We start from the raw sequence: 17,407 nt of genomic DNA, 5'->3' as shown, positions 1-17,407 counted from the left end.
TTGCATTTACATGACGCCTTTCATGAGCTCAGGATGTCCCCAAAGCACTTTACTGCCAATGAAGTACTTTTGAAGTGTAGTCACTGTTGTAATGTAGGAAAACTGTCCTGAACTGACAAACTGGATGGGATGGCCGCTGTGGGAAATGGAGAAATGTCATACTGGGGTTAGGATTGAGGCGGAGACATATTTTTCAGGAGAAGGGTGTTGTTTTGTTCTATATCTAAGCATTCTATACCTGACCTAGGAACACTTGATGCCAACTCTGGGTGCTCCATATCATCAACATCCCTCACAAAAAGAGAGTCATTAAAGAACCAAATTCAAGTATGGTAGCACAGTGGTTCTGTTACTGGACTAGTAATCCAGAGGCCTGGATTAATAATCCAGAGAACAAGTTCAATTCCCACCATGCCAGATCAAGATTATCAATTCAGTTTAAAAAAAAAACTAGATATATGTTAAAAAAAAATTAGTCTCAGTAAAAGTGACCATGAAGCAGTCGGATTGTCGTAAAAGCACAACTGGTTCATTACCGTCCTTTAGGGAAGGAAACCTGCCGTCCTTACCCAGTCTGGCCTACAAGTGACTCCAGTCCCATACCAATGTGGTTCACTCTTAACTGCCTTCTGAAGTGGTCTAGCAAGCCACTCAGTTGTATCAAACCGCACCAACCTTCTCAAGGGGCAACTAGGGATGGGCAATAAATGGCGGCTGTGCCAGCAACGCCCACAACCAGAGATTGAGTTAAAAAAAAATCAGCTTTGCTACTTACCTCCTGATATTCCCCCAGGGGCGTTAAGTACTGTAGAATTAACCTTTGCTCAATGGCAGAGGTCAAAGGGTAAAGGTTATAATTATTGCCAATCACCCAAGGTGACATTTCTGACCAGCTGTTCGACTGCTCATTGCATATTCGTTCAGGGTCCAAGTTGCTAAAGCTGAGTCTTTGTTTAGCTGCTTTCTTTACATCCTCCCTCTCAGTCCTTCGCCCATCCTTCTCCTTCACTCCCTCCTCGCTCTCAGTGGTCTTAATGGTGGAGTTGATCCTGCTGCTGGTTTTATGTGAAGAATTCATCTGGAAGGACACATCATCCACGCAGTCCTCACCGTCCTCGGCTTTCGAGGTGTCGCCGTAGTCCATGTCCACTGCCTCCTCATCCATGGGAAGCAGCGGTGTGAAGTGTGGCCGCCGTGGGCTCTGCCACTTCGTTTTCTGGTTGTTTTCCAGGTCTTGTATTTGCAAGTCTCGCAAGCGCTGCAGCATTACAGGCACCTTCGAGGAAACCAGAAATGGGTCTTTAGTGCAGCACATAAATAAGAGAACTATACACAAAATGAATTGGGTTAGTTTTAAAAACCAATTTCCACACTGTGGTAATATCGCTTTAGGCCAGATCTAGGTTAGATGGTGGTTCTTTTCCCAGAGGATAGTGGACCTCTGGAACAGGCTGCTGTCTCGTGTGGTGGATGCTGATTCACTGAATTCCTTCAAGCGAGAGCTGGACCTGTTTCTGACTGGGGCTGAGCTCACTTCTTACAGAAGGTAGGTATTGCAGGGAATTCAGGGCCAGAGTGATCTCCTGGACGAGTTTCAATCGCCTAGATGGGTCGGAGAAGAATTTCCCAGATTTTTGTTCCCCAAATTGCCCATGGTTTTTAAAACTGTTTTTTCACCTCTCCCAGGAGATCACATGGTTTCAGGTGGGAATAGAGTGTATACATTGTGATACACAAGGCATTGCAATGGTGTGGGACAGGCTCATTGGACCAGAGGGGCTTTATCTGTCCGTCATTGTTCATAGAATCAAAAGAACTTGCATTTGTATTGAGGATTTGACTGACTGACTTTCTTCCGAAGAGCAACCACAGGGTCAATTAAGAAAAAGCGTTTCAATTAAATTCTCCATCCCACTCTGACCTCTCCATCCTTGGCCTCTTACACTGTTCCAATGAAGCTGAACACAAACTCGAGGAACAGCACTTTCTACTAGGCACTTTACACCCTTCTGGCCTCAACATTGAGCTTAATGGCTTTAATCTTAACCACCGCTCTCATCTTCTCTCGGATAGCAGGTGCTGGTAATGGAGGACGGCTGCACCAGAGCCACTGGGAGTGAAGGAGGTGTGGGCTGGTGATCCTCCATCGGTACACGGCCGGTGGGATGGTCTGCACCCGTGGTCTATCTGCCATTCTTCTGCCACATTCCCGGTCCACGTCAACCCTCTCCGCTTTGCCAGATTTTCCATGCTTCCCTAACCCCCTCTGCTGTTTACACCTCCTGTTTCTTTACTTGTCTCCTTATCACCCTCTTTTACCATGACCATCATCACTTTTGTAATTTAATCACTTCTGCCCTCCACCCTATCATAGACCTTCCCCTTTGTACTTGCTTAAAACCGGTTAGTCTCGAGCATCTTCCAGTTCTGATGAAAGGTCATTGGCCTGAAACATTCTCAATTTCTCTCTCCACAGATGTTACCTGACCGGCTGAGTGTTTCCAGCATTTTCTCTTTTTATTTCACTGAAAAGCCCCTCTAGAAAGCAGTGAAAGAGGAAAAGTCCGGCCTGAACTACGGTCAAGACTGGCACTCCAACACTCTGCTAGTTGGTGGGATTCGGTTTTGAAATCACACAATATAGAGCACAGAGATTCCAACAAAACAGGTACATACACCTGACAGCAGGACAGATTTGGCCATCTCGCCCCCTTTACGTTAGCAGTTCAGTAATATACCGGTGCTTCCAGTGCTGTGAAACCAGTTCCATTTAAATTGCAGGGACAGATGCTGGAGCTTCGCAGGGCTACAGAGAAAGACCTGCACAAGTTGCAACTTTCATTGTGTATCTGAAGTAGAAAATCACATTACTGGCCAGAAACACCCCCCCGCCGATGACATTAGCAGTTGCCACTGCCTTTGGAGGGGACACGAGAAACCATCGCTTGAGGCGACCCTCTGTTCCTTCAGAGGCAACGACACCAACCTATTGACCTCAACAGTGCCGTTGCTGGAGTCCAATTGGTGGCCAGCAGGTGTCTGTATTACACAGAGGCTTCGTACAGGCTGACTTGCCGAAATGGTCCACGTCTCCTCTATTTAATCCAAGGACAAGAGGAAGCCTTTTGACCCATCGAAGCCAACCCTTCTAATGTTTAACATACATACTGAAGTTCCTTTACACTGTAGGTACTCCAAGACCTAATGTGGGCCCTGTATCATTTCACGCAGGGTGAATACATATTCATCCCATGGCACTTGCAAATCTTTACTTAGTAATCAACTGTCCGTTGAAAGATATTACAGCAACTTACTCACAGGACATCTCCTATACATTTTTACACAGCAGCAGGAGGACATGGGGCCACACTGGCAGCTCCACAGGGTGAATTTTTGATTTAATATGGGGAATATGTCCAGTGGAGGTTAACAATTTGGGATTGGGGTGGGGGGGCAGGGCAGGGAGGAAGGAGGCTTGCATTAATTCAGCCTAGGGCCACCCCTCTTGTATCCTAGAACCTCCCTGACGAGCAGCAGAGGCTCCCCGAGAATGGGTAAGTACCTGCTCTCCCAGCTGAGGAATGACGCTTGACCCAATGAGACTCGGAAGGAAAGAAAAACTAAAACCCCCTTGGACTTTATAAAAACTGGACAGTGCACGCTGACAGTGGTAGTAGATAACAGGAGCGGTCACTTTATATGGTTAATAAATGACTCGCAATTACACTTTGCCTAAAAACTGCCCAGTGACCATTTGATATTTGAAGGGGAAAGTTCGGAGGCAAACGCAATGGAACCAACCATCCCTCTACCCCTAGGTCCAATTTTTATTTAATGTGCAGTTCCTGAGAAAACCGACAAAAGCCCATAAATATGGTGAATCCGCAGGCGATGTATTTGGGAGAATCCTGAAATACAGGCTCTGAACCTTGAAACAGCAGTGTCGCATTCCTTACCATCTGCGAGTTTTCCTCCCGGTAGTTGGCTGCAATGTCCTGGTTTTCCATGGCCCCAGCAAGGAGACCGGTGGCGTAGGTTCTCAGAGGCTGATCGGCTTCTTTTGCCCACTTGAATAAGTTTTCAACAATCCCCTCCTAAAGAGAATACAAACACAGCAGCAATAGATGGGCATTCTCTGCAGCCTCAGTCAGCAAATACCCTCAACAGTTCACTAAATAACTTCATTAACACTGAAAATTAACTGACTGAAACAGAAAAATTATGGTTTGTTCTTCAACTTCTTCCAAGTGGCCATTCAATGTGTGTGAGCAGAGACATTATGTGGAGTCAGGATATTCATGGCGATCGATGTGGCGGGAGTGGGGGGGCGGGGAGGAAGGTATCACAGCTAAACCCAATCCAACAGTTTATCGACCCATCACCTCCATCAGTGACAGCCATCCGGAGCAAGAAAACCTAAGGGGCATGGAGGTGAAGTGTCACACCCTTAGTGCTACATTGGCTGTGATCTGCACCTCATCAAGCCTGGAACCTACTCATCTGTCTGTGGCAGGGGAAGGTGCAGAGCTTCCGACCACATATTTGCTCCATCACGAAGACTGCCTACTTCCAACTCCATAACATTGCCCGTCGCCGCACATCCGCTGCTGAAACACTCCTCCATGCCTTTGTTACCTCTAGACTTGACTATTCCAATGCTCTCCTGGCCAGCCTCCCATCTACCACCCTCCAAAACTCAGCTGCACGTGCTCTAATTCACACCAAATCCCATTCGCCTATCACCCCTGTGCTTGCCGAATCTCATCCTTGTTTTCAAATCCCTCCATGGCCTCGCCCCTCCCTATCTCTGTAACTTCCTCCAGCCCTACGACCCTCAGAGATCTCTGTGCTCCTCCAATTCTGGCCCCCTTGTACATCGCCGATTTTAAATCGCTCCATCATTGGCAGCCGTGCCTTTAACTGCATAGGCCCCAAGCTCTGCAAATCCCACCCTAAACTTCTCTGTCTCTCTACCACTCTCCTCATTTAAGATGCTCCTTAGAACCTACTTCTTTGACCAAGCTTTTGGTCACCTTTCTCCTTATGTGGCATGGTGTCAAATTTCTGTTTGATAACGGTCCTATGAAGCGCCTTGGGAAGTTTTATTATGTCCGTGTATAATTGAGACACGGACTGCAGGAGTTGGTTATAACAGGTCTTTACTGAATGGAGGCAACCTGGAACTACTATGCAAATGTTACTACACAGGCTTATATACAGGGGTGGTCACTACTGGTACTGCAGTATACAGGGGCTGCAGAATATAGTTCCTTCTGCAAAGTACATACACTACAAGTTTTGCTACATTAAAGGCGCTATCTAAATACATGTTGTTGTTATATCCTCTTCACATGTGTACAAGTTTACTTGATAGATTCAGTCTTTACCTGGATACATGTGCGCTGTTTGAATATTTATAATTATGTCAGATCATTAATACGTGAAATTTATGTCTCAATAGAGTCCCTTTGATGGTCAGCCATGGCTCACTTGTTAGCACTCTCGCCTCTGAGTCAGAAGGCTGTGAGTTTTAAGTCCCACTCCAGAGACTTGAGCACAAAATCCAAGCCAACACTAGTGCAGTACTGAGGGAGTGCTGCACTGTCGGAGGTGCCATCTTTTAGATGAGACCATAACAGAGGCCCAATCTGCCCTCTCAGGTGGACGTAAAAGATCCAACGGCACTACTTTGAAGAAGAGCTGGTGAGTTCTCCCTGGTGTCCTGGCCAATATTTATCCCTCAATCAACATCACTAAGACAGATTATCTGGTCATTATTACATTGCTGTTTGTGGGACCTTACTGTGCACAAATTGGCTGCCACATCTCCTACATTGCAACAGTGACTACACTTCAAAAGTACTTCAATGGATGTAAAGCACTTTGGGATGTTGAGGTTGTGAAAGACGCTATAGAAATCAGCGTTTTTTTAAAAAATATTCAGATACAGAAAGAAAGTTTAAAAATAAAGCTTTGCTACTGGTAAAGCTAGCATCCTGAAATCAAGGAGCCAAAATTCCTGCTGTTGCTAATCTTAGAGAAAAGTACACGCAAGTAAAATGTGGTGTTTAAACTATTTAAAAAGAGTACGACAGAAATGTAATTCCCTAAGAGTGTAAACCCCCCTCAGAGTTTGAAGTGCGCAGAGGGGGACGGGGGGCGAGGCTGAACAAAATAAATCACCACAGGAATGATATTTGGTCCGTTCGAGCACTATAAATTTTGTAAAAATTACAGGAAACTTTGGTTTATCCGGAAGTTGTATGTCCGGAAACCTCGATCTAACGGCAGAAATCAGCAGCCGTTTTGTTAGGTTTTTTTTCTTTTTTTTTTCTTCTCCTAGCATTTTTGTCAGTCAGTCTCTGGAAAGCCTCTCTGAAGCTGTTGCTAAGCTACAGAGACGCTTTCAAGGTATGGGCCGACTGTTTACAAGCTGTTGCTAAGCAACAGTGTTTGTTGTCAGATACGGAGATGAAAACCTCCGTATCCTTCAACATTAGTGCTGGTCTGTCCGGAAGTTTTCATAGATTGGCATCACGCCGGTCCCGTCTGTGCCGGATATCGCGAAGTTTCCTGTAGTATGTAGAGAATTACGAGATTCTTGGTGGATGTTCCAGTAAAAATAAACTGTAGGTCTGACAATAATTTTCTAATAGTCACTCTGAGGCCCTGCTGTGCAGGCCTGCATTTTTCCCCCATTTCCAATCTAAATAAACAAGTCGGATATTGAAACTACCCATAAACTGGTCAAATTTGCTGGTGACACAAAATGCAGAGCAGAGGATGGGGTAAAAGGTTATTCTATTGGGTAGACACAAAGCAAATTAAATTTAGCATTGGTAATAAATGCTGGCTTGGCCAGTGACACCCACATCCCGTGAACAAATAAAAAAAAGTAAAAAATTGCATTACATGTTGGTCAAAAAATGTGGGGCATAAATTACATAGAATTTATAGCACAGAAACAGGCCATTCGGCCCAACTGGTCTACCGGAGCTTCCTCCCACCCCTCTTCATCTAACCCTATCAGCATAACCGTCTGTTCCTTTCTCTCTCGTGTTTAATCTAGATTCCCCTTAAACGCATGAAAGACAATGAATTAAGTAGAACTAGTACGGGGAGACACAGAAAGGGTCCTGGGAGTAATGTTACATGTTACTTTGTCTATTATTTTTTCATGTTACATTGTTCCCTCTGCCCCACTCCAACCCTCGTCTCATTCTTTGCTACAATCTCCAGGCTCGTAACATCCAATCACTACGGCTTGATTCCACTCACCCAACTCTCCGCAACCCGTGTCCTGCATTATGGGCCCCAGCCCTTCATCCAGATTTCTCAATGATCTAAATAAAGGGACTGAAGATTGCTCCTGTTTTATAGGCTGATGCCCGTCAATACTGCTACAGATGTGGGTACTTCAGCTAATCCAGTACATGTTGAAGCTGAATGCAGTGCCTTCAATCACTTTGAACTCGAGTACTAAAAGGCTGGTTTATAATTAGAACACTTTTACAGTGGGACACAGCAAATAAGCAAACGCCCTCACTCTCATAAGCATCCTTCTTCCTACCTTCTCCTGAAAGACGACCGCAGTTTCCAGTCCTGGCATGATATCCAATAGGAGACGGCATGCTGAAGTGTTGACTAGATGCTCTCTACTGGTCATCACGTAAGCATTCACCAGCTGTCCAGGGGCACACGAGAGGAAATAAGGAAAGACAAAATCAAAACACAAAGTAAAACTAACAAGTGTATGTTTATCTGCTCACAAACGGGTGGCACAGCGGCTTAAGAACTTTCCGTAAAATCACCTTTCAACCCTGCCCACCAACACTAGTTAAATAAGGGAAAGAGATTCAATTGTGTAATGGGACTAGAGAACGTAGATCCATGACCAGCTGTTTCACCTTGTCCAGAACAGCAGAACCAGAGGACACGGCCTGCGCTTGAAGGGGGGGTGGGGGGGGGGGGGGGAAATTCAAAACCAATCTGCGAAAACATTGGCGTCAATTTTAAAGCGCCCCCGCCACCCCCACAATGGGTAGGAGAGGGTTAAAATATCAGGATCAGGCAATCGAACCCCATTCCCGTCCCATTAAATTTTAAAGTGCAGAAATCAGGCCATGGACGAGGCTCCCATAAAAAGGCAGGCGAGGGCCTAATTAACATACCACAGCCGCGGACTGATGACATCATCGGCTTAAATTTAATAGTAAGTGAGGGGGAGGCCCTACTTGTGGGATACCCAGTGGCTGATCCGAGGCAGGAGCTGCTGGCTCCCCAAGGTAAGTGGCTCTTTTAGCACTCTGTGGGCCAGGAGAAGAAGTGGTTCCCCCCCCCCACCCCACCCCCAGGCCTCAAGGAAGCCTTCGGCCTCCCCCAGCCCCGATCGCCAACCTCTCTGCACCCCCCCACCCCCAGCCCCGATTGCCAACCTCTCTATCTAGGCCCCTCATAATTTTATACACCTCAATCAAGTCTCCCTTCAGCCTCCTCTGTTCCAAAGAAAACTCCAGCCTATCCAATCTTTCCTCATAGCTAAAATTCTCCGAAACCCTCATTGCATTTAAAAAGTACTTGGATATGCATTTGAAGTGCCGTAACCGATAAAGTTACAGACCAAGAGCTGGAAAGCGGGATTAGACTGGAAAGCTCTTTTTCGGCCAGGACAGACACGATGGGCCGAATGGCCTTCTTCTGTGCTGTAAACGTCTATGATTCCAAGTGTTGATCACTCCTCCCCCCACCAGCCATTGTACTGCCAGCTTTTTTAATGCCTCTTCTATTCCAAGTTTAGTTTCATTTCTCCATAGCCCTGGTCTTCCCAGGACTGACATGAAATGCAGCTGATAGAGAGAGGGAACCAGCTGGGTGCAGATGTGCTCGAGTCAGTCAATGCTGCTCTAGACCAGCCAGCCAGGAAGAAATCAATGAGGCCGAGAGTGAAAGTCAGTCACGTGGGAGAAAAACCACAGACCCAAACCCACTTCTCTCCGCTGTGTTGATGGTCCAAAACATAACATGATAACTGCCAGCTTAACCCATTCCGCTGTCAAACACTTCCAATTATTATTTCCTGTAAAGGAGGGGGCTATGGCTGTTAACAGTTTACTACATCTGTGTGCATGGTGGTGTCCCCATCAACAACAGTCTGCTGCTCCTTACCGCTGTGAGGCAGAACTATCCCCCACTACAAATTCAAAGGAACAGGAAGTCAAATTACTACTGATTTCATCTGAGTGCCAAGATCAGAAAGAGCATTTCATTAGTTGCCTGAATATTAAAAATACTAAAAGAGCGGTTTGTCCCATGATTATAAAAGTACTTGCTACCTGCACAATAGAATGTTGTTACTTTGGGTCTGTTTACCTTGACTGATTTCACCGACAGGAATAAACCACCTGCATCCTAGAAGAGATCCGTACAACAGGGATGGGCTTTGATGGGAGTTAGGGAACAAGAGGGGTGAGCTTTGATGGGAGAGTTAGGGAACAAGAGGGGTGAGCTTTGACGGGAGAGTTAGGGTACAAGAGGGTTGAGCTTCAATGGGAGTGAAGATACAGGAGGGATGGGCTTTGATGGGCAAGTTAGGATATAAGAGGGATGGGCTTTGATGGGAGAGTTAGGGTACAGAGGGATGAAAGGATAATGGAAGCAGATTCAATAACATTCAAAAGCGAATTGGATAAATACTTGGAGAAAAAAATTACAGGGCTATGGGGAAAAAGAGCAGGGGAGTGGGATTAATTGGATAGCTCTACCAAAGAGCTGGCACAGGCGTGATGGGCCAAATGGCCGCCTTCTGTGCTGTATCATTCTATGATTCGAAGAGGGATGGGCTTCAGTGGAAGAGTTAGGGTACAGAGGGATTGACTTCGATGGAAGAGTTAGGGTACAAGATGGATGAGCTTCGATGGGGTGAGTGGCCTTTGTTCATCTTTGATTTTTCCTCTGTTCTGTTAAGTTTGTTGTTTGCTGCACTTGCATTATTTAGCAGTAGGCATAACTTACCGAATTCATAAAATCATCATTTTTGAAGAGTATTTTTAACAGATGTCCCAGCCTACATTCTGGATCCGCTCGACCTGAAAGAAATTCATGCAAATTATGAATTACAAAGAATAGCACTTTTCTTCATATTAGATTCCAGCAATCAAGGCTTCCTTTCAATATCTTTTGGTTAAAATCAGTTGAGTTTAATGAAGGGGAGATACTGATGGCATTACTTCTGCCCGAGTCCCAAGTGAGACAATGTTGGAATGTCAGAAGTGTTGCGCTTCCAGTTTGAGAGAGTTTAGTAACTTATGCCTTCCTCTTAAATTGTAAAACTGCTTCAACTTGAAGTGGTTCTGCAAAGTGCTGGGCTCCTGGAGTTATGGAATTTGTCTTCTTTTTCATACAAGGAGGGCATCTGGTACATCAAACCTGTGTGTGGCTCTTTGAAAGAGTTGTCCAATTACTCCCACTCCCCTTGGTTGGGCAGGGTTTTGGGGGGGGGGGGGGGGGCGCGGTTTCAAAGCACCGACGGCAACAGAACAGCTGTACATGTACAAGATAATGCAGAGTGATTCGTTTGAGATGCAATTGCATCTCAGTTATATCACAGCTCTGCCAATGCAACCTGGAAAAGGTGGGTCTCGATCAGGTGAATCCAGGCAGCTTTACTTTCAGATTGCAGCCAACTGGGTGAGACCCATGTGTCAGGAACCAGCAGCGCTGGGGTGAGCCTGAAGTACTATAAAAGCAGGGTTCAGTCACCTAAAAATCACACACTGACCCGATATTCCCCTAGAAATCACACGTCCACCAGTGAACAGGAAACTGAATCCAACCAGTTAAACAGTCATAACCACGATAATTGAACAAACCAATGTTTTCACTGCTTTGAGAAGATGGCACTGCAGCTTAACTCCCCGCACTTTTATTGCTATTTTCAGACAAATTCTAAGCTAAAAATGTCACCGGGCATTGATTGTGACATTTGTTCCATTGGCAGAGCAGACTACGGACTCGTCACATACGATGTTCAGTTGGGTCTGGCCACTGAATAATCACATGCAATAGGCCCTTAGCATACATCCCCCATTTGTTGGTCTCTACTATTGCTGCACAGTTCAATGTCAGGCTTCTTCTCAGACTTGGCCGGAGGGTCAGCCGGTGCCACTGTACCTATTTAAATGCAAGAGGTCAACCTTACCAGGGTGCCTATCATCGAAGGGATCAGGGTCAGCCTTATGGTACTCCTCAGTTTCCTTCTCAATGAGGTCTGAAATCCTAAAAAGGAAAAAGTAGAGCGTTTTCAGCACAGTAACTTCGAGCAGCATCTTCAGGCTATTCGATCTCTGTGCTACACTGATGTCCCCATTTAACTGAACAAAGAGTGATTCCGTTTGCGCTTCTCAAATCAGAAAAAAAAAATTGTCTAGCTTTCAGATTTTTTTTTAAAGATGTTTGCTAATGATGCCACTGGAATGTGCAAAGATGTGCAGTCCAAAGATGTGCAGGTTAGGTTGATTGGCCATGATAAAAAAAATTGGCCCTTAGTGTTAGGGGGGATTAAATATGTGGGGTTACGGGGATAGGGCTTGGGTGGGATGGCTGTCGGTGTAGGGACCGGGTGCTAGGGTTTGGATGATCAGCCATGATCTCGTTGAATGGCGGAGCAGGCTCGAAGGGCCGAATGGCCTACTCCTGCTCCTAGTTTCTATGAATGGTTATCAAGGCTGAGAAAACAAGGCAGTTGAATTAGGATCTGTTAGATATTTAACCCAATGGGTGGCTCAGAAGTTGTATCATTTTAACGGCGTGTATTCATTCAGCTCATTCACACTGCGAGGTTCAGTTATTCCAAAAATTGACCAGTTTCCGAGGTGATCAGCCAACGCTGTGTTTTTAAATGAGTATCTTGCTGCTCGTAAAGGTGAGATTTTACTGAGGAATGGAACACTTTCCACTTTGAGCACTCAGTGTTGGCATCATGCACTCCCAAGTATAGTTAGCACAATCAGATGCAGAATAAAGCTCCCTCTACAATCCCCACCTTTATCCCCCTGTACTATCTCCCAAACCCGCAGTGAGCATGTCCTCGATAACCACTCCTTCCCTCCCTCCCTCCCCATACACCCACACCGTACCTCCCCACCCAGTGATCACGCCCTACCTTCCCACTCTGTGCCCACCTCCCCATGTCCACCCCTTACCTCCCCACCCAGTGCCCACGCCTTACCCACCCTACCCAGTGTCCACCCCTTACCATCCCACCCAGTGCCCACCTCCCACCCAGTGCCCACGCCTTACCCACCCTACCCAGTGTCCACCCCCATTGCCAACACCTTACCCAGTGTCCACCCCTTACCACCCCACCCAGTGCCCACACCTTACCCACCCCACCCAGTGGTCACCCCTCACCACCCCACCCAGTGGCCACCCCTCACCACCCCACCCAGTGGCCACCTCTTACCACCCCACCCAGTGGCCACACCTCTAATCCCAATGCCCTTACCTCCCCACCCAGTGTCCACCTCTATAATCCCAGTGCCCACACTTTACTCCCCCACCCAGTTTCCAGTGCCCACTTCTCGAATCCTAGTGCCATACATCCCAAGATAAACTTACATTCTACATTTTGCCTTAGAGAGTCTCTCAACTTCCAGCCCCTGGCCATCCCTAAGAAGGGAATTTAACAAGTTTAAACTGTTCCTGGACTTACTTGGTCAGGACAGGAATGACATTCTGCCCGTTGTTATTCTCCCTCTCCCACTGCTCCAGTAATGAAGTGAGCTCAGCTTTAGAATCAACATTCGAAGTAATGGAAGCCATTGCTGAGCCTGGAGAGAGGGCAGAGAAAGAGAACACAAACTGTTAGGAACACCAGATGACCACTCTTCCTCTCCCCACTCCACATAAAATACCGACCATTGAAATGGAATTTCAATTCAGTTCTACTTAACTGTTATAAAATGATAGGATGGGAGCACACATAAAATGTTCCTTTTATTCTGGCAACACTGTACTAGTAAAACTTCACCGTACACTAGTAAAGCGCACACAGGAGCAAAAGCTCTTGGGATTCCCACTGTTCTAAGGACAGCACAAACTCAGAACCCAAGCCAACAAGACTCGATCAGTGGGCAGCACGGTGGCATAGTGGTTAGCACTGTTGCCTCACAGCGCCAGGGACCCGGGTTCGAATCCGGCCTCGGGTGACTGTCTGTGTGGAGTTTGCACATTCTCCCCGTGTTTGCGTGGGTTTTCTCCGGGTGCTCCAGTTTCCTCCCACAGTCCAAAGATGTGCGGGTTAGGTTGATTGGCTATGATAAATTGACCCTTAGTGTTAGGGGGATTAAATACGTGGGGTTACGGTGGGATATGTGTTGGTGTAGGGGTTCCGGGGATCGGGTGGGATATGTGTCGGTGCAGGCTCGATGGGCCGAAATGGCCTCTATCTGCAGTGTGGGGTTTCTGTGATTCTGTGATCGAGGGGCTGGCTTCATCCGGGCTCCCCACCCCCGCAGAGTGATTTCAGGAGGTAGTAGACAGACCATTCAAATAGTTCTCCCCCCCCCCGCCCCCAAACATGTTACCCCCATCCAGTCAGTCAGTCAGTTTAAACACAAGGGGCATATTGAACTTTAGCAGACTGTGACTGAAACAGACAGTAACTAGAGAGAAACTGCTGGGGTAGACCTATTTTTTGCGCTTCCCTGTTACCTGGAGTTAGTGACAGTCAATGCTGAGCTCATGTTCCAGCTCCCAGCAAGCTTTTAAGAGAGCACTGGAACGGTTTGCAGCCCACCCTTCGCCTGTGACGCTCGGCCGATCTTCTGCTCCATATGCCCCTGGTCGTCCCTTCACAGCCCGCCTCGCTTTGGGTTATGGATCGAACCGAGCTTCCTTGCTGCTCCCTCTCCCCTGGTCTCCAGCTAAAGGCAGCAAGGTTCTCCTGCCAGGAGACAGCATCATCCCAGCTTCCAGACTGCAAGGGGTCTTCACCATAAAGTCGAGAACATAAGAAATAGGAGCAGGAGTAGGCCATACGGCCCCCCCGAGACTGCTCTGCCATTCAATAAGATCATGGCTGATCTTCGACTTCAAATCCACTTTCCCGCCCGATCTCCATATCCCTTGATTCCCTTTAAGAGTCCAAAAATCTATCGCTTTCAGCCTTGAATATACTCAACAACTGACAATCCACAGCCCACTGGGGCAGAGAATTCTAAAGATTCACAGTCCTGTGAATTAAGAAATTCCTCCTCATCTCATTCTTAAACGGCCAACCTCTTATCCTGAGACTATGACCCCCAGTTCTAGACTCTCCAGCCAGGGGAAACAACCTCTCAGCATCTACCCTGTCAAGCCCTCAGAATCTTATATGTTTCAATGAGATCACCTCCAGAGTATAGGCCCATTCTACTCAATTTCTCCTCGTAGGACAGCCCTCTCATCCCAGGAATCAAGTTAGTGAACTTTCATTACACCCCTGCCAACGCAAGTATATCATTCCTTAGGTACGGAGACTAAAACTGTGCACAGTACTCCAGGTGCAGTCTCAGCAAGGCCCTGCACAATTGCAGCAAGATTTCCTTACTCTTGTACTCCAACCCCTTACAACGAAGGTCAACATACTATTTGCCTTGCTAATTGCTGTACCTGCATGTTAACTGTCTGTGATTCGTGTACAAGGACAGCCAAATCCCTCTGAATCCCAACATTTACTAGTTTCTCACCTTATAAAAAATATTCTGTTTTTCCATTCTTCCTACCAAAGTGGATAATTTCACACTTCCCCACACACAATAGGTGAAGATTCCAGACTAGAGCACTTCCGAGAGAGAGTCAGGTCAGCCAGACGCAAATAGAAAAAACATAATTCAAAAGCAGTCATTTCATTCTGGAATTTGTGGATAAAGTTGGGAACACTTGAGTTTCTTCCTCAGAGTTTATCGCATCAGTTGTACTCCTCAGTGGGATAACTGTACCGGAATTATTCCAATATAATTTGTATAACGTTTTCTAAAATCACTTCTGAAAGATATACCCATCAGACCCAGTCATCAGCTGGCTAATTTAGCACGTAGTATAGTAGCTTGAGTCAGTCCATTTTATTGCTCTACAATTGGTGATTGGCAAAAGAGCCACGAGGAAAGAAATGTTACACAGTGAATGGTTAGGATCTGGAATGCACTGGCTGAAAGGGTGGTGGAGGCAGACTCAGTCGTGGCTTTCAAAAGGGAATTGGATAAGTACCCAAAAGAATTTTTTTTGCAGGGCTACGGGGAAAGGGCGGGGGATTGGGGCTAGCTGAAGTGTTCTTGGAGAGCCGGCATGGGCTCGACAGGCCGAATGGCCTCCTTCTGTGCTGTAACCATTCTATGATAATGCTCTTAATTCATCGCCTCAAATTGCTCCCAACACTTGTGACAGACCCATAAACAACTGCACTTCATTGCAACATTATATAGCACAAAATGTGCTGTCCAGACACATGGAAGGACAGACATAGAATTATATTTTTACAGTTTCAGTGGACTCAGTACAAAGCGTGCCAAGACCAAGCATCACACTCACCCCTCCCCATCTCTGCAGTCTCTTCCAGCCCCACAACCCTCCAAGATCTCTGCGTTCCTCTAATTCTGACCTCTTCAGCACCCCTGATTTTAATCGTTCCACCTTGGGTGGCCCTGCCTTCAGCTGCCAAGGCCCATAGCTCTGGAATTCCCTTCCTAATCCTCTCCTTCCTCCTTTAAGACTCTCTTTAAGACCTAACTCTTTGACCAAGTCTGCCCTAATGTTTCCTTATCTGGCTCGGTGTCAATTTTTTTTTTTTTATAATGCTCCTGTGAAACGCCTTGGGATGTTTTACTATGTTAAAGGCACTGTAAATACAAATTATTGTTGTTGTAACAACTGTCAATATAACAACTACTTGCATTTACATAGCGGCTTTAACCTAGTAAAACATCCCTAGCTGCTTCACAGGAGCATCAAACAAAAATGACACGAGCCACATAAGGAGTTATTAGGACAGATGACCAAAAGCTTGCTCAGAGGTAGGTTTAAGGAGCGTCTTCAAGGAGCAGAGAGGTAGAGACATGGAGAGGTTTAGGGAAGGAATTCCAGAGCTTAGGGCCTAGACAGCTTAAGGCATGGCCGAAAATGGTAGAGTGATGAAAATCGGGGATGCACAAGGGGCCAGAATTGGAGGAGCGCAGAGATCTCGGTAGGTTGTAGGCAATGTTCCCTCTTTTTGTTTTGGACGTGCAGCCCATTCAAAATACCGTGTGGTTTTTCGCATTGAGAAGCCGGCAAGCCAGCTGCGCGGGAGGTCCAGAGAGCTGCGTGGCCGCGCTGCTTAAAGGGAACACTGGTTGCAGGACTGGGACAGGTTACAGAGATAGGGACGGACAAGGCCATGGATGGATCTGAATACAAGGGTGAGAATTTTAAAACGGAGCTGTTGCTGGACCAGGAGCCAATGTAGGTCAGCGAGCACAGGGGTGACTGGTGAACGGGACTTGGTGCAAGTCAGGATAAGGACTGAGTACAACATTCCTGCTAAGCTGCGTGGCTGCGCAGTGGTCTGGCGGTCCCGCGCAGGCTGCTCACTGGCTTTTAGGTGGAAACAAAAGCGTGAAATTTTGATTGGGCCGTGCAGTCACTTAAAGGGACCGTGCAAGAAAAGGGAGGGAACATTGGCCGAGTGGTTTTTTACTTTTCAGTCAATCTCCTCAATGAGCGGAGCTGCGTTTTCAGAATGATGGGAACAGTTCTGTTAAGAAGGGCCTGAATGACTTCCACACAACTTATAGGCACCGCATCGCCAAGGCCATCTAGCTCCACTGTTGCTCGGACTTACTAACGGCATAAGTGCAATGATTAGTGTCTGCACTCAACCACCTGTCACAGTAATACTAAACCTTTACTGGGATCATACAAGGCCAGACTCCTTTGTTTTCCAAACCCTCAGCATCTGGTCAATGAGAAGTTTACACTAGAATTTAATAAAAAGGGAATTGTGCACTCGAGTAGAATAATCTGTCTTTAATATGTACACAGGCACGAGAGCATAAACCCACAGAAATCACGATCGACTCAGCACGAGTGCCTCGCTACCATGGCCCTTTATTAAACATAAATCATTACGTTAGATTCATCCAAATCCTTTATTCTAAACAGGAGGCAGTGCCAACATCTAACCCAACAGTACTAGCAAGGGAACGCCAGTAATGAGGCATGCAGGCTTATTTAGAAAGAAAGAACTTGTATTTATATAGCACCTTTCCCATTGCTGGGACATTCCAAAGTGCTTCACAGCCAATGAATTACTTTTAGGGAGATGTGGCAGCCAATTTGTGCACAGCAAGGTCCCACAAAGAGTATTGAGAAAAGTGACCAGTTAATCTGCTTT

General features: G+C 46.5%; 1 protein-coding gene across 2 annotated transcripts in view; it reads right to left on the bottom strand.

Moving 5' to 3' along the window:
• Positions 1–17,407, bottom strand: part of dcaf1 (ddb1 and cul4 associated factor 1) — an 83,016-nt gene that overhangs the window by 52,115 nt on the left and 13,494 nt on the right. For both annotated transcript variants that reach the window (XM_086001280.1, XM_086001281.1), the window contains exons 2-7: positions 12,710–12,827; positions 11,198–11,274; positions 10,012–10,085; positions 7,571–7,684; positions 3,957–4,094; positions 776–1,276 (exon numbers count right to left, since the gene is read on the bottom strand). In XM_086001280.1, coding sequence (XP_085857406.1) covers positions 776–1,276; positions 3,957–4,094; positions 7,571–7,684; positions 10,012–10,085; positions 11,198–11,274; positions 12,710–12,819 — 1,014 coding nt within the window. In that variant the 5' untranslated portion in view covers positions 12,820–12,827. The remainder of the gene's footprint in view (positions 1–775; positions 1,277–3,956; positions 4,095–7,570; positions 7,685–10,011; positions 10,086–11,197; positions 11,275–12,709; positions 12,828–17,407) is intronic.

The sequence above is a fragment of the Somniosus microcephalus genome, chromosome 11 (genome assembly GCF_052327205.1).
Source record: "Somniosus microcephalus isolate GS21.2 chromosome 11, FLI_Smic_1.0, whole genome shotgun sequence".
In the NCBI taxonomy this organism is placed as follows: Eukaryota; Metazoa; Chordata; class Chondrichthyes; order Squaliformes; family Somniosidae; genus Somniosus; species Somniosus microcephalus.
This window is presented reverse-complemented; position numbering and strand designations above follow the sequence as displayed.